The following is a 19229-nucleotide window of genomic DNA, read 5'->3' on the forward strand; positions in this document are numbered from 1 at the left end:
ATATTCCAACCTTTCATGGTTTTCCACTGCTCACCACCGTTCCTGGTGTGCAGCCGCTGTGGGGGATCGGCAGCTTTGTGACCCATGGCCGCAGACAGGCCCCTGCGCTCTGGTGCCAGCTCAGGCCTGAAGCCTCTTTGGGAGCCGTGAGATGTCCTGAGGGACCCGTGTGGGGCAGCCAGCAGTGTCCTTGTGGCACATTCCCAATGGTATCCTGGGCTGCATTAGGAAGAGCATTGCCAGCCGGTTGAAGGAGGTGATCCTGCCCCTCTACCCAGCCCTGGTGAGGCACATCTGGAGTGCTGTGTCCAGTTCTGGGCTCCTCAGGACAAGAGAGACAAGGAGCTCCTGGAGAGGGTCCAGCAGAGGGTGGCAAACGATGAAGGGACTGGAGCCCCTCCCTTCTGAGGAAAGGCTGAGGGAGCTGGGCCTGTTCAGGCTGGAGAAGAGACACTGAGAGGGAACCTCATCCGTGTGTGTCAGTGTCTGCAGGGAGGGCTCAGAGGATGGACCAGGCTCTGCTCGGCGGTGCCGGGCAATGGGACAAGAGGCAGCGGGCAGGAACTGAGGCACGGGAAGTTCCACCTGACCATGAGGAAGAGGTTCCTCACTGAGCAGTGCCCGAGCACTGGGACAGATTGCCCAGAGAGGCTGTGGAGCCTCCCTCACTGGAGATGCTCAAGAACCATCTGGATGCAATCCTGGGCCATGTGCTCTGGGATGACTCTGCTTGAGCAGGGAGGTTGGACCAGATGACCCACGGTGGTCTCTTCCAACCTGACCTATCCTGGGATTCTGAGGGACGGCGGGGACACGGCGGGGACACGGCAGAACGCGGGCGCGGAACGCGCAGCTCCCGCCACTCCCGTGTCCCTCGCCGCTTGCCGTAGCGGACACGGAAGCGGCGTGCTGCTTCCGGTGCTTCCCGGTGGCGCCGGGGTCGCTCCGCGCCTCCGCCTGGGGCCGCTCCGGGGCCGTGGGCAGGGTCGGACCGGCGCCCGAAGGGCCGCTTCCTTCTTTCTGCGTCGGGGGTGAGTTGGCTCCCCGCGCACCAGGGCTGGGCCCTGCCGAGCCCTGCCCGGCTCGCCGTGGCTCCGGGGGCGGCGGGGCAGCGGGACAGCGGTGAGCGAAGGGCCCGGCATTGGGGCGCGGCTCGCCGGGGTGTCCGGGACGGCCCGGAGGAAAGCCCATGTGTTCCGCGGCGCCGGGACTGAGGCACGTCGGTGCGAGCTATCCTCTGTGTGTGTGCACTGTACAAGCTCATTTAAGGAAAACAATTCTTTGGCTTGTGGTGTTACAAAGCGCAGGAGAATAACTTGGTCTTTTTATTACAGAGAGTGCAAGAAGATTCCCATCTGGCTTGCTGCAAATTGCAAGGAAGGCAGCACAGTTGAAGGTAGGTATGAATTTCTTGGGGGTTCAGGCTGCTTCTCTCTGCACCTGGAAAATATTTTTAATGTGCTTGTCATAGTGTTTGATGCTTAGGATCGTCTTCGGTTAACCACGGATTAACTGTTTCTGTGGTATCTTCACTCCTTTTATGACAATGACTCGTGTTACCACCAGCTGAACAGCATCTTGCTTCACTGCTTCTCTTGCCAGTGTGTGCAAGTGGTAGGAGCATTTCCCACTGCCACCTGCCTGAGCTCCTCTGAGATCCTTCCTATCAGCCTGATCTGGAATCCTTTGTGAACTCAGTCCGTGGTTTTGTCTGCAGCTGGCTTGCTGATTGCTGGCACTCAGTCTTGGACAGCAAACTATTTCCATGCTCCTCTTTGCATGGATGAAAGCAGAGAAGCACTGTGTCTTCTTTGTAGTCCCAAGATGCAGAACAATCAGGTAACAGAGAAGCACTCTTTTAATTCTGTGGAATCTGCCCGTTGACAAAGCATTGTAAAGGCAAAGAATTCTGAGAAGAGGCCAAGGAGGAAATACTGAGAGACTTTCAGGTAGTGACCTGATTTGATGTGTATGAACTAGATTTGAGAAATTGCTCATTATTTTCTTCAGGGCCTGGTGAGGTGAAGGTCCCCATGCACGGTGAGAGCACCGTGAGCTCTAGGCAAACTCACAGTCTAAACAACTACAAATGGTAAATAGCAAGAGGAAAGACAGAAGCGCAAAAGCACCAGCTTGTGAGGGTGATATGGGCAGTGGCAGGGTTGAGAACAGGACTCCAGACTCCTGTCATTATTTGCTGTAAGAGGGCTCATTTCACCTTGGTGTTTTTTGTTAGGTTTGGTTTTTTTGAGGAGAACCTCCTTCTGTGTGTGCAAGTTATGCTGGGAACAGGTTTTGTATATGAAAAACTGTCTTATTGTCTTGGGAGGAGAATGTTAGCCTCTGCAAAGTGGATTTTCCTTCAGAGCTTTATCCTGGCTGTAGGATCTCAGGATCAAAAGCTGTGCCTCAACCACTTCTACTGTCAGTGCTGGATCACGCTTTCCCCAGCACGCAGCTCAGAAATAAAAGCTTGACCGTGCTTCCCCTCTATCTCTGCAGACCCATCTGCTGCCATGGTGAATGAGAAGCACAGTGGCACCCTGCTTGTGCAGCTGGGGCCCAAACTGCAGGCCTACCCAGAGGAGCTGCTCCGGCAGCGGCGAGGCCACGACGGCCACCCGGAATACCTGGTGCAGTGGAGCGTCGTTAGCTCGGCAGAGAAAGCAGCGGGAGGCAGCAGTGCCTCCTCTGCAGAGAGCAAGGCAGAGCACATCTCCATGTGGATGTCTGCAGAAGAGGTCTGCGCCAGCTGCCCGGCGCTGCTGGGCCGGAGGAGGCCGGAAGGGCCGCGGCCGAGAGAGGAGAAGGCGCCCGGGCCGTTGGCCGCGGATGTGCCGCTGGACGAAGCCTCGCTGCTGGAGATGAAGGCCGATGTCAGGAGCCTGGTGCAGCGAGCTGGGCGCCAGGTGGCCGAGGCCGGGACGCCCGAGTGCTCCATCCTGAGCACGGTGCACGTGCTGGGCGCCTACGCCAGCATCGGCTCTCTGGCGGGCGCCTTCAGGGAGACGGGAGCCCTGGAGCTGCTGATGGCGATGCTGGGCCACAAGGAGAAGCGGATCCGCCGCAGCGCTGGCCAGATGCTGCGGGCTCTGGCTTCACATGATGCAGGTGGGGGCTGCTCCTGCTCGGTGCCTCTGAGGAGGTGTTGCTGGGCAGCTGAGGGGTGCCAGGCCTTTGGGAGGGGTGAGATGCCTGGGAAGCAGCATGTCTCGGGGCTTGCTGGCAAAAGGGGAAGAATCAGTCTGGATCTTGCAAGCTTCCTTGGTTGCAGTTGTCTGGACTGCTCTGGGAGTTAGAAACTTTTTCCCCTGCCAGGTTTCTGAGCTGGGATGCTGATTAACTGCTGGGAGTGGTAAGGAATGTTAGAGGTGGCTGTCTCCTCTAGCAGCCCCAGCACCTCTCCTGCTCCACCACTGGAGCCCAGCCCGGGGAATCTGGAGTTTCTCAAGCTGAGAGATGCAGCTGCCACTTTCCCATTTGCAGGTTCAACCAGCAGCAAAGCTGAGTGCCCACCCTGGAGCACAGACACACACAGGACTCTGACACACTTACGGCACTCACATAAACACAAGCACAGCCAGCCACGTCCCCTCCTGCTCCTTGTCCAGCCGAGACAGAAGGTCACTCCTAACAGCACACACTGCACTTTCCAGGTTCACAAGTACACACACATGGATCCCTTGGCTACCAGCATGGCCCCTCTGTCCTGCACCTGTGCCTGGATCCAAGCCCCTCTACCAGTCTCAGAGGTCCTCCTGCTCCTCAGTTTGTCAAGCCTGATGCTTGCTAGTAAACCTGTACCATTCTTGTTCCACAGTCCACATTCACACATCCCTTGGGACTTCTAGCACCAACCACCACCCACCTCATACCTTGGTCTGGACTCAGGACCTCCTCCTTGCTAATCCAGCATGAAGTTTTGCTAACGAGTTACATGCACACCCCATGCACAGCAGGGTTGGGAAAGATGCAGACACTCACCCTTTCCCCTGGCACCAGGCACTGCAGTCCTGCTTCAGCTGCTGGTGCTGAAGTCCTCACTTGCCTCCCTTCCAGCAGCTGTTCTTCAAAACTCACACTGTTCTCTCCCCAGTGGCTGGTGACCGAGGATCCTACCTACTCCAGGCAAGTCCCTGGCACTTGCCCCAGAAGCTGGCACCTCAGGCCAGGGACACCTACACCCCTGACCAGAACTGAGTAATTTGTACTGGGTCAGCTGTACACCAGTCTTCCCGATAGCTGGCATTCCAGCCTCAAATCCATGATTTTGATCTCTCTGATGGCACCTCCAGCTTGTCACTTGCTCCACTTGCAGACTCCACAGGGCTCCCACAGCCCCAGTAAGGCTCCAGTTTGTGGCACCAAATGCCACTCATGCAGGTCTCACCGGCAGCTGGCACTCGGTCTTTGCAGTACACGCACACAGGGGTAGAGAGAGAGTTAGTAAAGATTTAGTAAGAAAGTAGGACAGACTGTGTCAATCAGGTACAGGGCTGCCAGACAAACACACTGACCAGCTGTGGTTTGAACATGACTGGCGCCTTTTATATCCCTTTCTCTGCACCCGCTTTTGTCTTCCTTGCCAATTCCAATTAATCAGATAAACCTACTGAAAAATAATCATTCTCACACCCAGATGTCCTTACTAATTGTAGTGACTGACCAGATTTGTTTCTCCTCACTGCATCCATTAGCATTTGTCAGTCAGGTTTGTGATTCTTTATGTTCTTGTTTATGGCTTCCTTCTTACTTTGACTCTTTGCAGTGAAAAGGTCCTTGACTGGATGCACTTAGAGGAACAGACAGTCTCTTTCCACATACCCTTGCAATGAATACCGGTGCCAAAGGGCTTGACACAGCCTTGGTGGGTAGAGGCTGGTCCTCACCCAGTTCTTTCATTTAAGGGGAGCTGCCATGGCTTGGAAGTGCTTGATGAGACTTGGGTGCACCTGGAAGGTTGCTGGTTATGGTGTATCCCACAGGAGATCTGGCTTTCCCTGTCCTAGTGCCTGAGTTCATGCAGCTCTGAAGTGGGGCAGATGAAGGGCTGATTCAGGTTAAAACTTGACTTCTTTTCTTCCCTGGGACCCTGTTCTGGAGTCAGTTATTTGGGGTTGCTGCTTTGTGAGAATCTTGCAGCGTTAGGGGTAGAAAAAACACACTGTGGAGCAAAGTGTTGCCAGTCCAGATGAAGGGGCAGAACATGGATCAGGTGACACTGAGCGGCAAAGCTGTTCCTACCCTGTGGCTCTGCCTCTCGCAGGGAGGGTGGGGTGAGGGTTGTCTTTAAGGGGCCTGAAGAGTTTTTGTTGTTGTTGCAGGGAGCCGGGCCTATGTCCTGCTGTCCCTGAGCCGGCAGGATGGCATTGAGCAGCACATGGACTTTGACAGTCGCTGCACCTTGCTGGAGCTGTTTGCTGAGATCACGTCCTCTGCAGAGCACTGCATGTCCTTTGAGGGGATTCACCTCCCGCAGGTGGGGACAGACCCCGCCACCAGCCCTGGCCTGCGGGGCACGAGGGGCCAGGAGGGGTGGGAGTGGGGGCCAGGGCTGGCGCCCTTGTCCGGGACAAGAGGGTAGTTGGAGGTGGGCAGGTGAGCAGGACTGGCTGTTGGGAGAGCCGGGGCAGGACCTGGGCCTGGGCTGAGGCTGGGGGCGGTGCAGAGGCACCTGGAGAGCCCTGTCCGTGAGCAGGGAGGGGAGGGTGGGCTGAGAGGTCTCTGCTGCTGCCAGCTGGTCCGGAGCTCTCAGGGGAGCCTGCCTGGGAATGAGCTGGTGGCTCAGAGGGAGCTGGGGGCTGGAGGTGCTCTGCAGGCCGAGTGTGACAGCTGTGCTTGTTGCAGATCCCTGGGAAGCAGCTGTTTGTCCTGGTGAAGCGCTACCTGTGTGTGACTTCTCTCCTGGACAAGCTGAGCAGTGGCGTGGAGCAGGGAGAGGAGCAGCAGGGCTGTGCTGTGCCCAGCCCTGTCTCTGAGGAGAGGAGCCGTGTGAAGCAGGAGTTTGAGTTCAGCATGGCCATGGCAAACCTCATCTCGGAGCTGGTGCACGTGATGGGCTGGAGCCACAGCCACAGGGCAGAGCCGCTGGCCCAACGGGAGCTGCAGCCTCGCCCTGCCTGCTCCATCTTCCAGCACAAGACTCCAGCCAGCACTGCTGTCGAAGCAGCTCCCACATCCCCAGCAAAGGAGCCCGTGACCTTCAAGACGCGCTCGGCCTTCCCGAGCCGCAGCAGCTACGTGGAGTACGTGCAGGCAAACCTGGTGAGCGGCATGAGGGTGCGCATGCTCGAGGACTACGAGCAGGTCACCGCCGGCGACGAGGGCGACTTCCGCCGCAGCAATGATGGCATGCCCCCGGTGCAGGTATCCCTGCTGGGGGAGCAGGCGCTGCCGAGGGGCCTGTCTGCTCTCTTGTGCAGCCTTGCATAGTGGGGCTGGGCTTGCCTTCCCCCAGCTGGGTGTCTCTTGGGCTCTCCTCCTCAGGTGTACTGGCAAGCTCTGGGCTGTACGTACTGGGTTCACTGGCACATGGTGGAGATCATTGGCCCTTCGGAGCACAAGGAGCTTGAGGGCCAGGAGAAGGTGAACACCCTGACACGAAACCACAGACTGAGAGCAGGTGAGCAGCCTGTTGGTCTCCTTCAAGCATGTTCCACCTCTACCACTGCCATCCTGTCACCTCCCTTTCCCCCAGCAAGCTATGGTACGGTGGGGACCTCTTCTGCCTAGCAATAGCCCTTTCCTTGGGGAATGCAGAATGTGCAGCAGGGGATGGGGGAATTGTCCGAGCTGACAGTGTCCCTCCTTGCTCTGCTCTCCTGCAGTTCCACAGCCATTCCTGTGCAAGCCCTTGGGGGGGCTGTACTCCCTGCCTTACCTGGGGCAGCGGCTGCCTAAGGCTGCAGAGGCACTGAGCCGTGCCGAGTGGTGGGAGCTGCTGTTCTTTGTGAGGAAGCTGGAGGCACAGGAGCAGAAAGAGATCACCTGTCTCATCCAGCAGCACCAGGGAGAGCAGGTAGGGGCCAGTGGCTGCAGCAGGGAAATGGGAGGGAGGAGCAAGGGGAACATTAGGGAAGGGAGCAGGCCCAGAGGAGATGGCAAGTGTGAGCTGTGCAGGGACAGCCTGAAAGGGACAGAAATGGGAGGGTGAGCTGGGATGGTGAAAGCGTGAGGAGCTGGGCCCAGCAGAGCAGTGAGTGGAGATGAGAGGACACACAGCGTCCCCTGAGTGGAAGAGTGACTGTCCAGCGAGGTTTGGGCAGGCGAGGCGAGGCCGTGGGGTCATTCTGCCGGTTGCAGTTGGGTGTTGAGCACGGGTGGGAGGTGTGGGCTGGTGGGAGTTGGGCTGGGGACAGGCAGGGAGGGTGGCAGCGGGGAGCGGCGCTGGGCACCTCTGTCGGTGCAGCCTTTCTGTCCGTCCCGGCAGTGGCCGCCCCAAGGGGCGCGGGGTCTGTGGCGAGCCCGAGGTTAACTTGTCCCCATCCATCGGTGTGGCTGTCGGAGGTGGATGAAGAAGCCCTGATGCAGCTGTCGGTGCCTGCGGAGCTGGCCCAGAAGGTGCTGCAGGTCCTGGAGAAGCGGTGCCAGGGCAGCTCTCTGCGTGACCTGCGCGGCTCCCGTGTCTACGGCAGACACTTCCTCGGCAGGGGGGCAGAGCAGGATGGTGGAGGGAGCAGCGCAGTGTGCTCCGAGGGCGACGGCTGCAGGAGCACCGGCCCCAAAGGCACGATGGCCAAGGCGGCGGAGGAAGAGCTTTCTGCAGCCGTAGGGCCGCCCCAGGCGCGCAGCGTGGCAGTGAAGTCGGATTCCCAGCTGTTCAGCGAGCTCTTTGAGAGGGAAGGGCTGTTCTTGCCAGAGGTGACGGAGGAGCAGAGCCAGGGTAATGTCCTGCTAGGCGCTGGGGCACAGGCGCGGTGCTGGAAGCGGCACTGCTGCCTCCACGGGGGAAGGCTCTGGGCAGGGCATGGGGGGCCGTGCAGCCAGCGGTTGCCTGAAGTGGGGGGGCCTGCGGGTGCTGGGTCTGCGGGCGTGTGGCACCCCGGGAGCTGCTGGAGCGTCGCTGCTGCCCTGACGCCTCCGTCCCTCCGGGCAGTGCTGGGCAGCTCCGAGGGGGTGAGCGAGAGCGGCTCGCTGGCCAGCGTTGCAGCCGTGGTGGACGTGATCCAGAGCCGCAGCTCGGCGGTGGGGCTGCGCTTAGCTGGGCTCAAGCACATCCTGAAGATGCTGGAGGAGGAGTCCAAGTCGGAGCAGCAAGTCGGCACAGCCCAGGGCGGGCTGGGCACCATCGGGAGCGCTGGGTGAGCCCTGGGGTGCTGCACAGCCCTCGTGCTGCCTGGGGAGGGCCCTGTGGGCAGGGTGGGGGCCAGTGCTGAGCTGGGAGTGCGGGAGGTGGCAGTGGCAGTGTGCAGGCGGGTAGGCGCAAGCGGAGAGGTGGATTTTGTGACCCTTTGTCGCAGGCAGGCTCATCGGCGGGGCCGTCCCAGCCGCAGCGCGGGCAGGAAGGAGGTGGCTGGCAGGGCCCGAGGCGCTGGCAGTGGCAGGAGCCCCGGCTGAGGTGTGGTGTCGCACGCAGGGAGAAGCTGGTGCGGGTGGCCGTGGAGCTGCTGAGCACGGAGGCGGCAGAGAAGGCGCTGGTGGCGGTGACGCTGCGGCTGCTGGCCGTGCTGCTGGCCCGGTACGAGCGGCGCGTGCCCTTTGCCACGGAGGGCGGCGTGCGGGCCGTGCTGGCCTGCATGCAGCAGCACGGCTGCTCCGGCCTGGTGCAGCAGGCCGGCCTGGCGGTGAGTGCCGGGGGTGCCGGGGGGCGGGCAGGGCCGCCCCGGCCGTGCTGGAGGTGCCGCTGCCCTGCCGTTGTCCTCGCAGGCCCTGAAGGTGCTGGTGGGAGCTGCGGACGCTGAGCCGGGAGGTGCCGGTGGGAAGCCCTTGCCCTGGAACCACGGCGACGCACAGATGATGCGGGAGATCTTTGCCAGCATCGGCTCTGCCTCCAGCGAGGGCTCTGCCAGCCTGCTGAGCGCCATCCCTGCTGCCCTGAGCACCATGCAGAGGGTGCCGGGGTAGGGGCGGAGTGTGGAGAGCGGCTGAGGTTGGGGGGAATGTGCAGGGGGAAGGACGGGCAGGGCGGGCAGGTGGCTTGCGGGTGCAGGGGAGGCTGTGTGGCTGGGGGAGGAGAGTGGCACGGCTGTGTCCCTGCAGGGGCTCCTCAGGGGTGCAGAACGGCCTGCTGGTGGTGAACATGCTGATGGATGGGCACCGGGGCCTGGCGGAGCAGCTGGCGAGCTGCGGTCTCCTGGAGGTGCTGCAGAGCTGCTGGAGGGACGGGCAGAGCGGCAGCTGCCCGCAGGCCGTGCTGGCCCTCAGCGCCATCAATCGCCTGGCCGAGCACCGGCTGCCCCTGGGCCCGCAGGCAGCAGGTACCGCCTGGCCTGGCAGGGCAGAGCGCCCTGAGGGGCTGCTGCCGCTGGAGTGAGCACCCGGGCTGGGCTCACGTGTCCTTGTCACGGCAGGCAGAGAGGTCCCGTTGGACCCGAAGGGCATGCAGATGCTCCTGGGTGGCCTGGAGGACAGCGTCTTGTCCAAGGAGGTGGTGGTGGCCCTGGAGCGGCAGCTCTGCAGCGAAGGCCCTGCTCCCGCTGGCCAGGTGGCTCAGCTGCTGCAGGACCACAGCTGCTTCAGGCTGTTGCTGCGCAGCTTGGAGCTGCTGGGGACAGAGAAGGCTGTGAGCCTGAGCATCCTCAGGTGGGTGCAGGGGGGTTGGGGGGGCTCTGGGACCCCCACAGCAGGTGTGTGAGTGCTGGTGGTCGTGTTGGGAAGACCCAGTGCATGTTTGTGGGTGGTGGTGGGGGTGTTCTTCCCTGGCGGCGGGCTCACCCCAGCACGTAGGCAGGTGCTGATTGGGCTGTCCTGGGGCGCAGGGCCATGTGGGGACAGAGCAGCGGGGGCGGGGACACGCAGGGGCAGTGGAGGACGTGCCTGGGTGCTGGTGGGGTGCGCAAGGTGCCAGGGCAGCCTTGGTTGCCAGTCCTTGAGAGATGCCTTCCGGGTGGGGCAGGGAAGCAGGGCTGCCTGGAGCATTGCTGTCCCTGTGCCCCGGCCTGAGCAGGCCCCCTGTGTCACTCAGGATCCTGAACAAGTTCCTGGACAGTTATCAGGAGGATGTGCTGCCCTGGCATGAGTGTGTGGAGCCCTGTGTGTCCTGCCTGAGCACCCACAGCAGCAGCTGGGAGGTGAGAGGGCCCCGGGACTGCCGGCAGGCAGGGGTGGCTGTGCTGGGAGAGGTGGGAGCGGCTGTCCTGGCCGTGTCCGTGTCCTGGTGGCAGCCTGGCCTTGTGTCCGAGGCACTGGGAGAGGTGGGAGCGGCTGTCCTGGCCGTGTCCGTGTCCTGGTGGCCAAATGCCCAGTCTGGCCGTGCCTGGCCAGGCTCTGGCGAGCGCTGGTGGGGTTGGGATGAGGGGAATGGAGCTGCAGCTCCGGCTGCTGGGAGGGCCCAGGGAGTTGCCAGCGGTGCCCCGGCTGCTCACGGCTGCGTCTCAGCAGGTGCTGCAGGAGGTTGTTGGCTTCCTGCACCGCCTGGGCAGCGCCAGCAAGGACTGCGTGGTGGTGATGTGCCACGTGGGCACCCACGAGGCTCTGAGCAAAGCCCTGGAAAAGCACAGCACGGTCCCGTCGCTGGCGCCGGCCCTGCTCGAGCTGGTGATGGAGTGTGAGAAGTTTGCCAGCCTCTACAAGAAGCTGACGAGCAGCATCTTGGCCGGCTGCATCCAGGTGGGCCTGGGGAGGCACGGCCGCGCTGGGGCTCTGGGTCTGGGGGCCCTCAGGCTGTCCCCGGCACTGAGGGACGGCCTTGTGCTCTCTGCCTGCCGCAGCCCTGCGTGGGGTGAGGGGAGGAGGACCTGGGGCCCCTGGTAAGAGCCTTTTGCCATCCCACAGCTGGTCCTGGGACAGATTGAGGAGCACCGCCGGAGCCACCAGCCCATCAGCATCCCCTTCTTCGACGTCTTCCTGCACAACCTGTGCCGAGGTGAGTGTGGGCAGTGGGAGCTGGCCCCAGGAGCTGGCTTGGTGGCTGGAAGCTGCACGTGCTCTGCCCACAGGCTCCAGCATGGAGGTGAAGGAGGACAAGTGTTGGGAGAAGGTGCAGGTCTCTTCCAACTCGCACCAGGCCAGCAAGCTCACGGACAGGAACCCCAGGACCTACTGGGAGTCGAACGGCAGCACCGGCTCCCACTTCATCACTGTGCACATGCAGTGTGGGGTGGTGATCAGGTGGGGCTGGGCCGGGAGGGCTTTGTGGATCTGTGCCAGCCCTGCCACAGTGGCCCCGTGCTGGGGGCAGCGGGACATGGCCGGCAGGGCGTGGTGCTGTCAGGGGCCAGGGCAGGGAGGTGGGGACAGCCCCGTGTTTGCTGTGCTGCAGGGAGCTGAGCATGCTGGTGGCCAGCGAGGACTCCAGCTACATGCCATCGCGGGTCGTGGTGCTGGGCGGGGACAGCCCTGCCACCATCAGGACGGAGCTCAATGCGGTGAGTCGCCGTGGGAGAGGCGGGCCGGTCCTTGCTGTGCCCCGTGGAGGTGTGGCCCTGGTGCCCTCGGGGAGGTGGGAATGGCAGGAGCTGCGCTGCGGGAGCCGCTTGCAGGCTGGCGGTCGTGCTGAGGGCTCAGTGCCTCCCTGCAGGTGACCATCCTGCCCTCGGACAGCAGAGTGATCCTGCTGGAGAACATGACCCGCTTCTGGCCCATCATCCAGATCCGGGTGAAGCGGTGCCAGCAGGTAGGGGAGCAGGGGCTGGGCCCGGGAGCGGGCAGCGTGGGGCGTCGGGGCCACGTCCGAGGAGCTGAGGGTCCCGCTCTCCCGCAGGGTGGCATTGACACACGTGTGCGTGGCATCGAGGTGCTGGGTCCCAAGCCCACTTTGTGGCCCATCTTCAAGGAGCAGCTGTGCCGGCGGACGTTCCTCTCCTGCACTGCTCGGGCTCATGCCTGGAGCCAGGAGATCTGCCGAGACCGGGGGCGGCTGCTGCAGCTCTTTGGCAGGTGAGTTGTGTCCTGGCTGTGCCATCGCGTCCCTGGTGTCCCAGGGCCCCAGGGGACGTGGCTGGCAGCCTGTGAGGGGACAGCGGGGCTAGGAAAGGAGCAGCTGGGTGTGCCACCTGGACGAGAGGGGCCCTTGCTCCTTCCTGGCCACCAGTGGTTCTGGAGGGCCAGGGCCGCCTTGGGGTCCCCTGGGTTTAAGCTGGGCTAACCCCCCAGAGGGGGATGCTGGTCCCCCACAGGGGCCGGCACATCCTGATGTGGCAGAGGTCGGCCGGGCACAGCAGGATCTCGTGGCCACAGGCACTGCACAGCCCCGTTTGGCAGCAGCTGTGAGGGTCCCGAGGGCCATTGGGGGCAGGTCCCAGAGACAGCGAGGGGCCCTCCCTGGCTGCTGGGGGCGAGCAGGGCCACCGAGCCGTCGTGCCTTGGCAAGGGGCAGAGCAGGGAGCCACGAGTGTGCTCTGCTTTCCCGTGGGAGTTCTCCAGCCCCGGCACCGTGTGCCGCCCGGTCGCTGTTGCAGACTGAACGGGGCGCTGCAGCACGAGCAGGGCTTTGCCAGCCGCTTCCTTCCTGACGATGAGGCAGCCCGGGCACTGGGCAGGACTTTCTGGGAGGCCCTGGTGAACCCCTTGGTGCAGAGCATCACCAGCCCAGGTACCCTGCGCTCTCCGGGACCCATCCGTGCCGTGCGCCAGGCAGAGGCGCCTGGCTCTGAGTCTGGTTGGCCCCGCAGGCGCTGATGGTGTCAGTCCTCTGGGCTGGCTGCTGAGCGAGTACCTGGAGAGCGTGGAGCTGCCCCGCCGTGCCACGGGGCGCAGGGCTACCTTTGGCTCCTGCGTGCGGCGCCTGACCCAGCTCCTGGTGCACGTGGACCCCGGCGGCGCCGAGCCAGAGGAGAGCAGAGCAGCTGGTGAGCCAGGGGCTGCCCTCCGCGGAGCTGGGCAGGCGGTGCTCCGGAGCGCCAGGCTGTGGCTGTGAGGCTCCTCTGGGCAGCGTCCTGTGGCACAGGAGGCTCCTGAGCCAGGGAAGGCTTGCGGTCACGCCCCAGCAGTGGCCGCGCCTCCCCAGCGTCCCCTCAGCCCTGCTGTGGCCAGTCAGTGTGCGGGGCCTGCCCACGGAGCCACGCTGAGCCTGAGGTTGACCCTTGGCAGGTGGGAAGGAGGGGAAGAACAAGGAGGTGCTGGCCAGGACTGCAAAGGCAGTGGTGGAGAAGCCGAGAGGTCTGTGGGGAATCTCGCAGTGCTGGCGTGGCGTGGTGCAGCAGCAGGTAGAGCTTGGAGGGCTGACTGGGGGGGGCGTGGGACCTGCCCTGGGTGGTTGGAGCAGGGAGTGGGGTCTGGAAGTGCCCTGGGAGCGTGGGGAGGGCACAGGGCTGTAGCTGGCCTCCACAGAGCCTGGAGCGATGTGGGGACAGCCGTGCTGCGCTTGCCGCCCTGGCGTGGCTCGGGTGTGAGCCAGGCCCTGTGCCCAGGCTGATGCTGCGGGCCAGGAGACAGGTCCAGCGTTGGGCTTTCTGTCCTGCTGGGCTGCTGCTGTGCCTCCCTTGTGCCCCCACAGCCCCTGCCCAGCCCTCGGAGCCGCGCTCCCGCCTTGGCAGCCCCACAGCAGCACCAGGGCCCCGAGCTGGCCCTGGCTGGGACCCAGGCAGTTGGTGTTGGCAGGGCAGGGCAGGGCTGGGGACAGTGCGAGGGGCACGTCCTGCTGCGGGCTCAGCCCTGGCGCTGCTCCCACAGGTGCAGCGGTTCCTGGAGGCGGCGGGGCAGGCGCCGGACCTTGCGGAGCGCTACTGCCGGCTGTACCAGCGCCTGCGCGGGGCCACGGAGGAGCTCTTTGGGCAGCAGGCCGCCTTCGTGCTGGCCCTGGGCCAGGGCTTTGCAGGGGCTTTGCTGCAGCTCTCCTTCCTGACTGCCCTGCATGTGAGTCGAGGGAGCGCGGCCCCGCTGCCTTGGCCCTGGGCACAGCTGGGGAGCTGCCCTGAGCCGTGGCGCTGGGGCGAGCTCGGGGTGGGTGGTGTCCTGTTCCCCCGAGCCACAGAGCCCTGCCCTGGCACCCTGGGTGGTGGCCAGCTCAGGTGCGTGGTGCTCGTCCCAGCGTGGGCCCGGCCCCGGCACAGTCCTGCCCTGGGCTGGTGCCTGGGCACCCTGGGGCCCTGCCCGGGAGCGCCAGAGTGTCCCAGCTGCTCCCCTCAGGGACATTGCCCCAGCCCGGCCCTGTGGGCACCTGGTGAGCCCTGTCTGCAGCCAGCCCTGTCCCTCGCAGGTGAGCGAGCAGTTTGCCCGCTACCTTGACGTGCAGATCCAGGAGCTGCGCAGGGCCGCGGGCAGCACGGGGCCTCTGGAGCGGCTGCAGCAGTTCCTGGAGCCCTTTGTCGTCTTCAGCGGCCTGGAGCTTGCCCACACCTTTGAGCACTTCTACAGGTGAGGCTGCCGTGTCTCCCCGGAACCAGGGGCCTGGTGCAGCGTGGCCTGGTGTGCTGGGGGAGCCCAGCCTGGCGCGGCAGTGGCGCTCCCGCTTTGCTTTTACGGGGTCATGGAGCGTGGAGGGCCCGTGGGTGCTGCCGGTGTGCGGAGGCACATTCCCTGCTGGGGACAGGGAGGGGAGCCGAGCGTGCTGCCAGGCCCGTGTGCCGTGGGGTGAGGCCGGGCTTGGAGCTGTGGCTGTCTCCTGGCGGGCGGCTGATGGCCACAGGGCTCGGGCCCAGCCCTGACGGAAGCTGGTGGCCGTGGCAGGCACTACCTGGGGGACCGGCTCCTGACGCAAGGGCCGTCGTGGCTGGAAGGAGGCATCGTGGAGCAGATCGGGCTGTGCTTCCCCAGCCGCTTTCCCCAAGACATGCTGAGCAACTTGGCCGAGTCGGAGGAGCTCCAGCGGCAGTTCTGCCTCTTCCAGCTGCAGGAGCAGGATAAGCGGCTGCTGGAGCTGGACACAGGCCTGGACGAGGTGAGAGGGATGGTGGCGTGGGGAGGCCGGAGGCTGCCAGAGAATCCTGGATCCTGACCCGAGCCGCCCTTGTGCCCCCGTGCCCAGGTGCTGGGAACGGCCTCGGTGGCAGATGTGCCGGAGGTGAAGGTGCTGGCCCTGTCCCCGCGCTGCTGGCCTGTGTCCCCGCTCTGCTACATGGAGAACCCTGGGAGGTTTTTCCCGGCGGTGCTGAGCTCCCCCCTGGCTGAGTTTGCTGACTTCTGCCGGCAGAGTGAGTGCTGCGGCCAGGAGAGTGCCCAGACCCTCCAGGGCAGCTCAGCCACGAGTGGTGGCGTGCTGGGGTGGGCTGAGTGGCTGGCAGGGCTGGTCCCTGGCGCTGACACTGTCCCTGGCAGGCCAGAGCCAGCTGGGCTGGGAGTGCACGAAGCCCCGTCGGCTGCAGTGGACGTGGCTGGGCCACGCCGAGCTGCAGTTTGGAGACTGCGTTCTGCACGTGTCCACGCTGCAGATGTACATCCTGCTGTGCTTCAACAGCGCCCAGGTAGGAGCTGGGGCCACCGTGGGGCGAGGGAGGCAGTGGAGGCCGGGAGGCAGTGGAGGCCGGAGCATGGCAGGGCCGTGTCCTCCCTTCCCTTCTGCTGGGGTCTCCAGCAGTGTTGGGGGCACAGGACCCCATGGTTAGGCCAGGCCTGTGGCCAGTGGCTCTTGGCCATTGCCCTCCCACCCCGTGCTGCAGGAGGTGGCTGTGGAGGCCCTGCTGCAGGCTACGGGGCTCCCTGCTGACCTGGTGCACCACGCGCTGACCCCGCTGACCCACGGCCAGGGCGTCCTGGAGGGGAGCTGCGCTCCGGGGGGTGAGTGCGGGGCTGGGGCACCCGGGGGAGGGGCTGGTCTGAACCCCGAGGGGGTGCTGGGCTTAGGGGTGCAGGAGTTCGTAGGGCCAGCGAGGGGGCTGGGTCCGTGTGTTGCTGCCGGGGGCACGGGTCTGTGTGCCAGGCCGGGGCCTGAGGCCGGTGTGGGGCTGGGGGTGATGCGTGGGGTGGGGCTCGGGGCCATGCACGGGGCCCATGTGGGTCAGCGTGGGTGGTTGGGTCTCGGGTCTGTGTGTGGGCTTGGGGCGGGGCCAGGGGCTGTGTGCGTGGCTGGGGCTTGGGGCCACACGTGGGGGACAGGGCTGGGGTGGCCAGCGGTGCAGGCAGCAGCAGGAGGCCCAGCTTGGGTCCCACAGCCACACGTGTGTCCCGGGGCTCCTTCAGGGCCCAGCCCGAGGCTTGGCTGAGCCTGGCTTGGGTGCTGGCTCCAGGTGCCCTGCGGCTGAACCAGGCAGCCCTGGCCCAGGCCTCCGGCCGCCAGCTGAGGCTGCTGCCCCAGCAGAGGTACCTGCGGACAGAGAGGGCTGAGGTGAGCGCCCTGGAGAGGAAGAGGAACGTCCTGTGCTGCCTCATCACCCGCATCCTCAAGGTGGAGAAGCAGCTGCACATCGACAACCTGGTGTTCAGGGTATGGGGTGGAGCAGAGGGGGCCCAGGGGCTGCGTGGGGGCTGCAGCCACTGCAGTGGGGCTCCCTTGCTGCCGTAGGTGATCGATGCCTGCCAGAAGGGCGAGCTGGGGCCGGGGGTGCAGTTCCTGAGCTTCTGCTGCCACAGCGTGGACGTGCTGTCCTGCATCCTGCACCTGTTGAACCAGGGCTATCTCCGGCGCCAGGAGGGGAGGCCTCATGTCTTGGAATACATCTCTGCTGAATCCACAACGCTCCCCACTTCTCAGGTACAGCCACAGGTTGCCTTCCAGACTGTAGAGATCAAGACAGCAGCAAGCCTGGCCTCTGCTGAAAGGAGACAGACTTTTTCCACGTTCAGGTAGATGAGGACCTGGCTGGGAAGACTCAGGCTGAATCCAGTCTGTCTCTTCCTGAACATGCGTGAGTTTTATTTAAATAAATGAGCCAAGCTCCACCCAGTCCCAGCTTGGAGTCTGTTGGGGAGCTCAGCTGGTCCATGGCTGGGAGCATGGCCAGGCCATACCCGTGGTTGCTGTGCTCAGACAGCCCTGACAGTCATGCTTGCTGGAGTGGTGGTAGTAGCTGCACCCTGCCCAAACTTGTTCTCTCCCAGCTGTGCTCAGTAATGCCCTTAGACATGGGGGCACACACACACACACACATACCCTGCCATAATGGTAACAGCATTAATTTATTAAAATTAATCCCGAAAAGTAACCATACAATAAATTTAAAAAAAATAGAATCTTGTAAAAAAAAAAACTCAGGTGCCCTCATCCCACACCTCCAGCTGGCAGCACCATGGGGTAGGGCTGGTTGGGAAAGGATGGGGTGACGAAGAGGACAGCCTCAGCAGCAGGGTTGCATGGGGACTGGAAAAGCTGCTGAGGCTGTGCTGCAGAGGGCAGGGCCAGCACAGCAGTGCAAGGCTGGCAGTGGGGCTGGCAAGGGTGGTAGAGGGGTGGTGGGCCCTGCTCAGCACCTGCCCCCTGCACAGAGCAATCTGGCTGGCTGCAGCACTGGGGAACCTGCCTGGGTCCAGGCCAGCTGGGGCCCTGGCTGGCTACAGGGCTGGCCTGGCAGGTGCATCTGTGGAGAGCGGGGCCCAGAGCCCTTCCTGGGGCCCTGCTGGCTGGTGCCAACCCTTGTCGCAGGCTGCTGTTGGGGGTCACAGGAGGCAGATGGCATGGTGTCCTGGCTGGTGTTGGAGGGTGCATGGACCCAGTCTCACTGGCCTCACCTTCACGGCTCTTGGCCCACAGGGTGCAGGTGTAGTATCCCCCCCCCCCCCAACGGAGCAGGAAGGGACTGGTCTGCAGAAGATGGGGACAAGAGCATGTCCATCTCCCTGTCTCCTCCTGCAACCCACTGCAGCTCCATTCCAGGGATGCCCCAATGTCTCACACACTCTTCGAGTAGCCGAAGATGCCCACAGGGAGGTACTTGACGTGTGTTGGCCACTGTGCTGCCAGCTGGAAAAACTTCACATCGTTCCACTCCACCCCATCTATGGAGACTGAGAGGAGAGGGTGCAGTGAGGTACAGCCCTACCACAGCCAGCCTGTGCTGCCTGGTCTGCTCCGCTACAGCCCCCAGGGGCTGGTACTTGCCCTCACCTCGCAACATGGTGTTCTGGTGCTTGGCTGTGCAGATGAGGCGTGTGATCCCTTCAATGACTTGGCTTTTGGGTTCCAAGTCCTTTTCTTTTGGTTTCTTGCTCAGGAACATCACTGGGACCAAGACCAGACAGGACCAATGTTAGGATGTCCCCGCCTGGACCTGAATGGGAGCCCCTGCCCCAGTGCATTGACTGACCCCTGCTGGGTCACGTCTCAGCCCTGCCCTCCTGCAGGCTCCCCCCCACCCTTTTTGCAAAGAACTTTGGCCCCAGAGCCAGAGAGCACCCCCAGAGAGCTTGGTTACCTTTCTTGTTTTTCTCCTTGGTGACCACGGTCATGGCCATGGTGCTGGGGGGCACCAGTTCCCCTGTGCTGGGGATGCGGCTGACCTGGAGTGAGCGGAAGTTGCTCTTGAGTGTGTTCTTGATACCCGTCTCTCGCTTGTCACCCTCCTTCTTCCTGTCCAGCCCTTGTGTTGTCCAGTAGTCCACCTGCAGGCCCATCACCTCCACACCAGGGCTCAGAGACCTGGGCAAGATGGGCAGCACATGCAGCACACAGGTGCTGCCCTTGCTTCTCTCCCCCGCTGCCTCAGGCTGAGGGGGCCTTGTTTTCTTACCCAGCACCCGAGAGGCCGCTGCTGACGGACGGAGAGGGTGGTGGGGTGCTCACGGTCTCCTTGCCATAGGGAACAGCTGCACTGGAGGCTGGTGCTGAGCTCAGCAGGGAGGGGGTGCAGACTGTAGCATCATCCGAGTCCACTGGGGAGGAGAAGTGTGGGTTTGAGGGGTTGGGGGACACCAACAAGGGCCTCCCACAGTGGAGAAGAGAGCTGGGGGACTCACCGGAGGCACTGAAAGACTGCTCCACTAGGCCCACCTTTACCACCTGCAAGGACAGACAAACCAGAGAATACCCAGCATCAGCAGGACTGTGCACTGCACCTCTCCCCTCAACATCTGCTGGCCCCTCAACACACTTACCCCCACAAAGGGGACAAACTTCTGGCAGGAGTCCTCGTCAGGGCTGCAGAACGAAGAGAGGCTGGTCAGGGTCTGGGTGTGCTGAGCATCAATTCCTATGTGACTGCTAACCTTGTGCCCTCACAGGGGTCAATGCTGACTCACATCCACTAGGACCATCTCCTCTG

At 63.4% G+C, this 19229-nt stretch overlaps 2 protein-coding genes across 7 annotated transcripts in view; one reads left to right on the plus strand and one right to left on the minus strand.

Moving 5' to 3' along the window:
- The first annotated feature begins 903 nt into the window (after positions 1-903).
- Positions 904-16914, plus strand: CUL9 (cullin 9). 3 transcript variants are annotated; one of them, XM_042031875.1, is made up of 31 exons: positions 904-1031; positions 1335-1396; positions 2503-3111; positions 5325-5479; positions 5848-6366; positions 6487-6622; positions 6828-7018; positions 7507-7882; positions 8096-8300; positions 8576-8783; positions 8866-9059; positions 9199-9416; positions 9510-9741; positions 10124-10229; positions 10537-10767; positions 10933-11023; positions 11097-11268; positions 11420-11525; positions 11678-11773; positions 11861-12036; positions 12558-12691; positions 12771-12947; positions 13189-13304; positions 13771-13953; positions 14297-14454; positions 14767-14977; positions 15065-15230; positions 15355-15500; positions 15696-15813; positions 16263-16459; positions 16538-16914. In XM_042031875.1, exons 3-31 carry the CDS (start codon positions 2517-2519, stop codon positions 16820-16822), a joined length of 5898 nt encoding a protein of 1965 aa, XP_041887809.1. In that variant the 5' UTR covers positions 904-1031; positions 1335-1396; positions 2503-2516; the 3' UTR covers positions 16823-16914. The 3 variants fall into 3 exon arrangements, with proteins under 3 accessions (XP_041887809.1, XP_041887808.1, XP_041887810.1); XM_042031874.1 differs by having other exon boundaries at positions 1011-1031; positions 10540-10767; XM_042031876.1 differs by lacking the exon at positions 16538-16914 and having other exon boundaries at positions 1011-1031; positions 16334-16444.
- A 218-nt stretch (positions 16915-17132) lies between these two features.
- LOC121666390 (phosphofurin acidic cluster sorting protein 1-like) overlaps positions 17133-19229 on the minus strand; it is a 56244-nt gene continuing 54147 nt past the window's right edge. For all 4 annotated transcript variants that reach the window (XM_042031880.1, XM_042031877.1, XM_042031878.1 and 1 more), the window contains 6 exons: positions 19063-19105; positions 18925-18967; positions 18699-18840; positions 18384-18607; positions 18077-18190; positions 17133-17976 (listed from right to left, as the gene is read on the minus strand). In XM_042031880.1, the coding sequence (XP_041887814.1) occupies positions 17861-17976; positions 18077-18190; positions 18384-18607; positions 18699-18840; positions 18925-18967; positions 19063-19105 (682 nt within the window). In that variant the 3' untranslated portion in view covers positions 17133-17860. The remainder of the gene's footprint in view (positions 17977-18076; positions 18191-18383; positions 18608-18698; positions 18841-18924; positions 18968-19062; positions 19106-19229) is intronic.

This window comes from Corvus kubaryi, unplaced genomic scaffold, assembly GCF_017639235.1.
Source record: "Corvus kubaryi isolate FWS band 111438036 unplaced genomic scaffold, C.kubaryi_AGA036_p1.0 37347, whole genome shotgun sequence".
Lineage (NCBI taxonomy): Eukaryota > Metazoa > Chordata > Aves > Passeriformes > Corvidae > Corvus > Corvus kubaryi.

Excerpts from the sequence above, each read along its gene's own strand:
- CUL9 (XM_042031875.1), top strand. The coding sequence starts at position 2,517 with ATGGTGAATGAGAAGCACAGTGGCACCCTGCTTGTGCAGCTGGGGCCC. Across the intron at positions 3,112-5,324 it reads TCTGGCTTCACATGATGCAG|GGAGCCGGGCCTATGTCCTG; the intron begins GTGGGGGCTGCT and ends TTGTTGTTGCAG. Across the intron at positions 15,231-15,354 it reads TGCTGACTTCTGCCGGCAGA|GCCAGAGCCAGCTGGGCTGG; the intron begins GTGAGTGCTGCG and ends TGTCCCTGGCAG.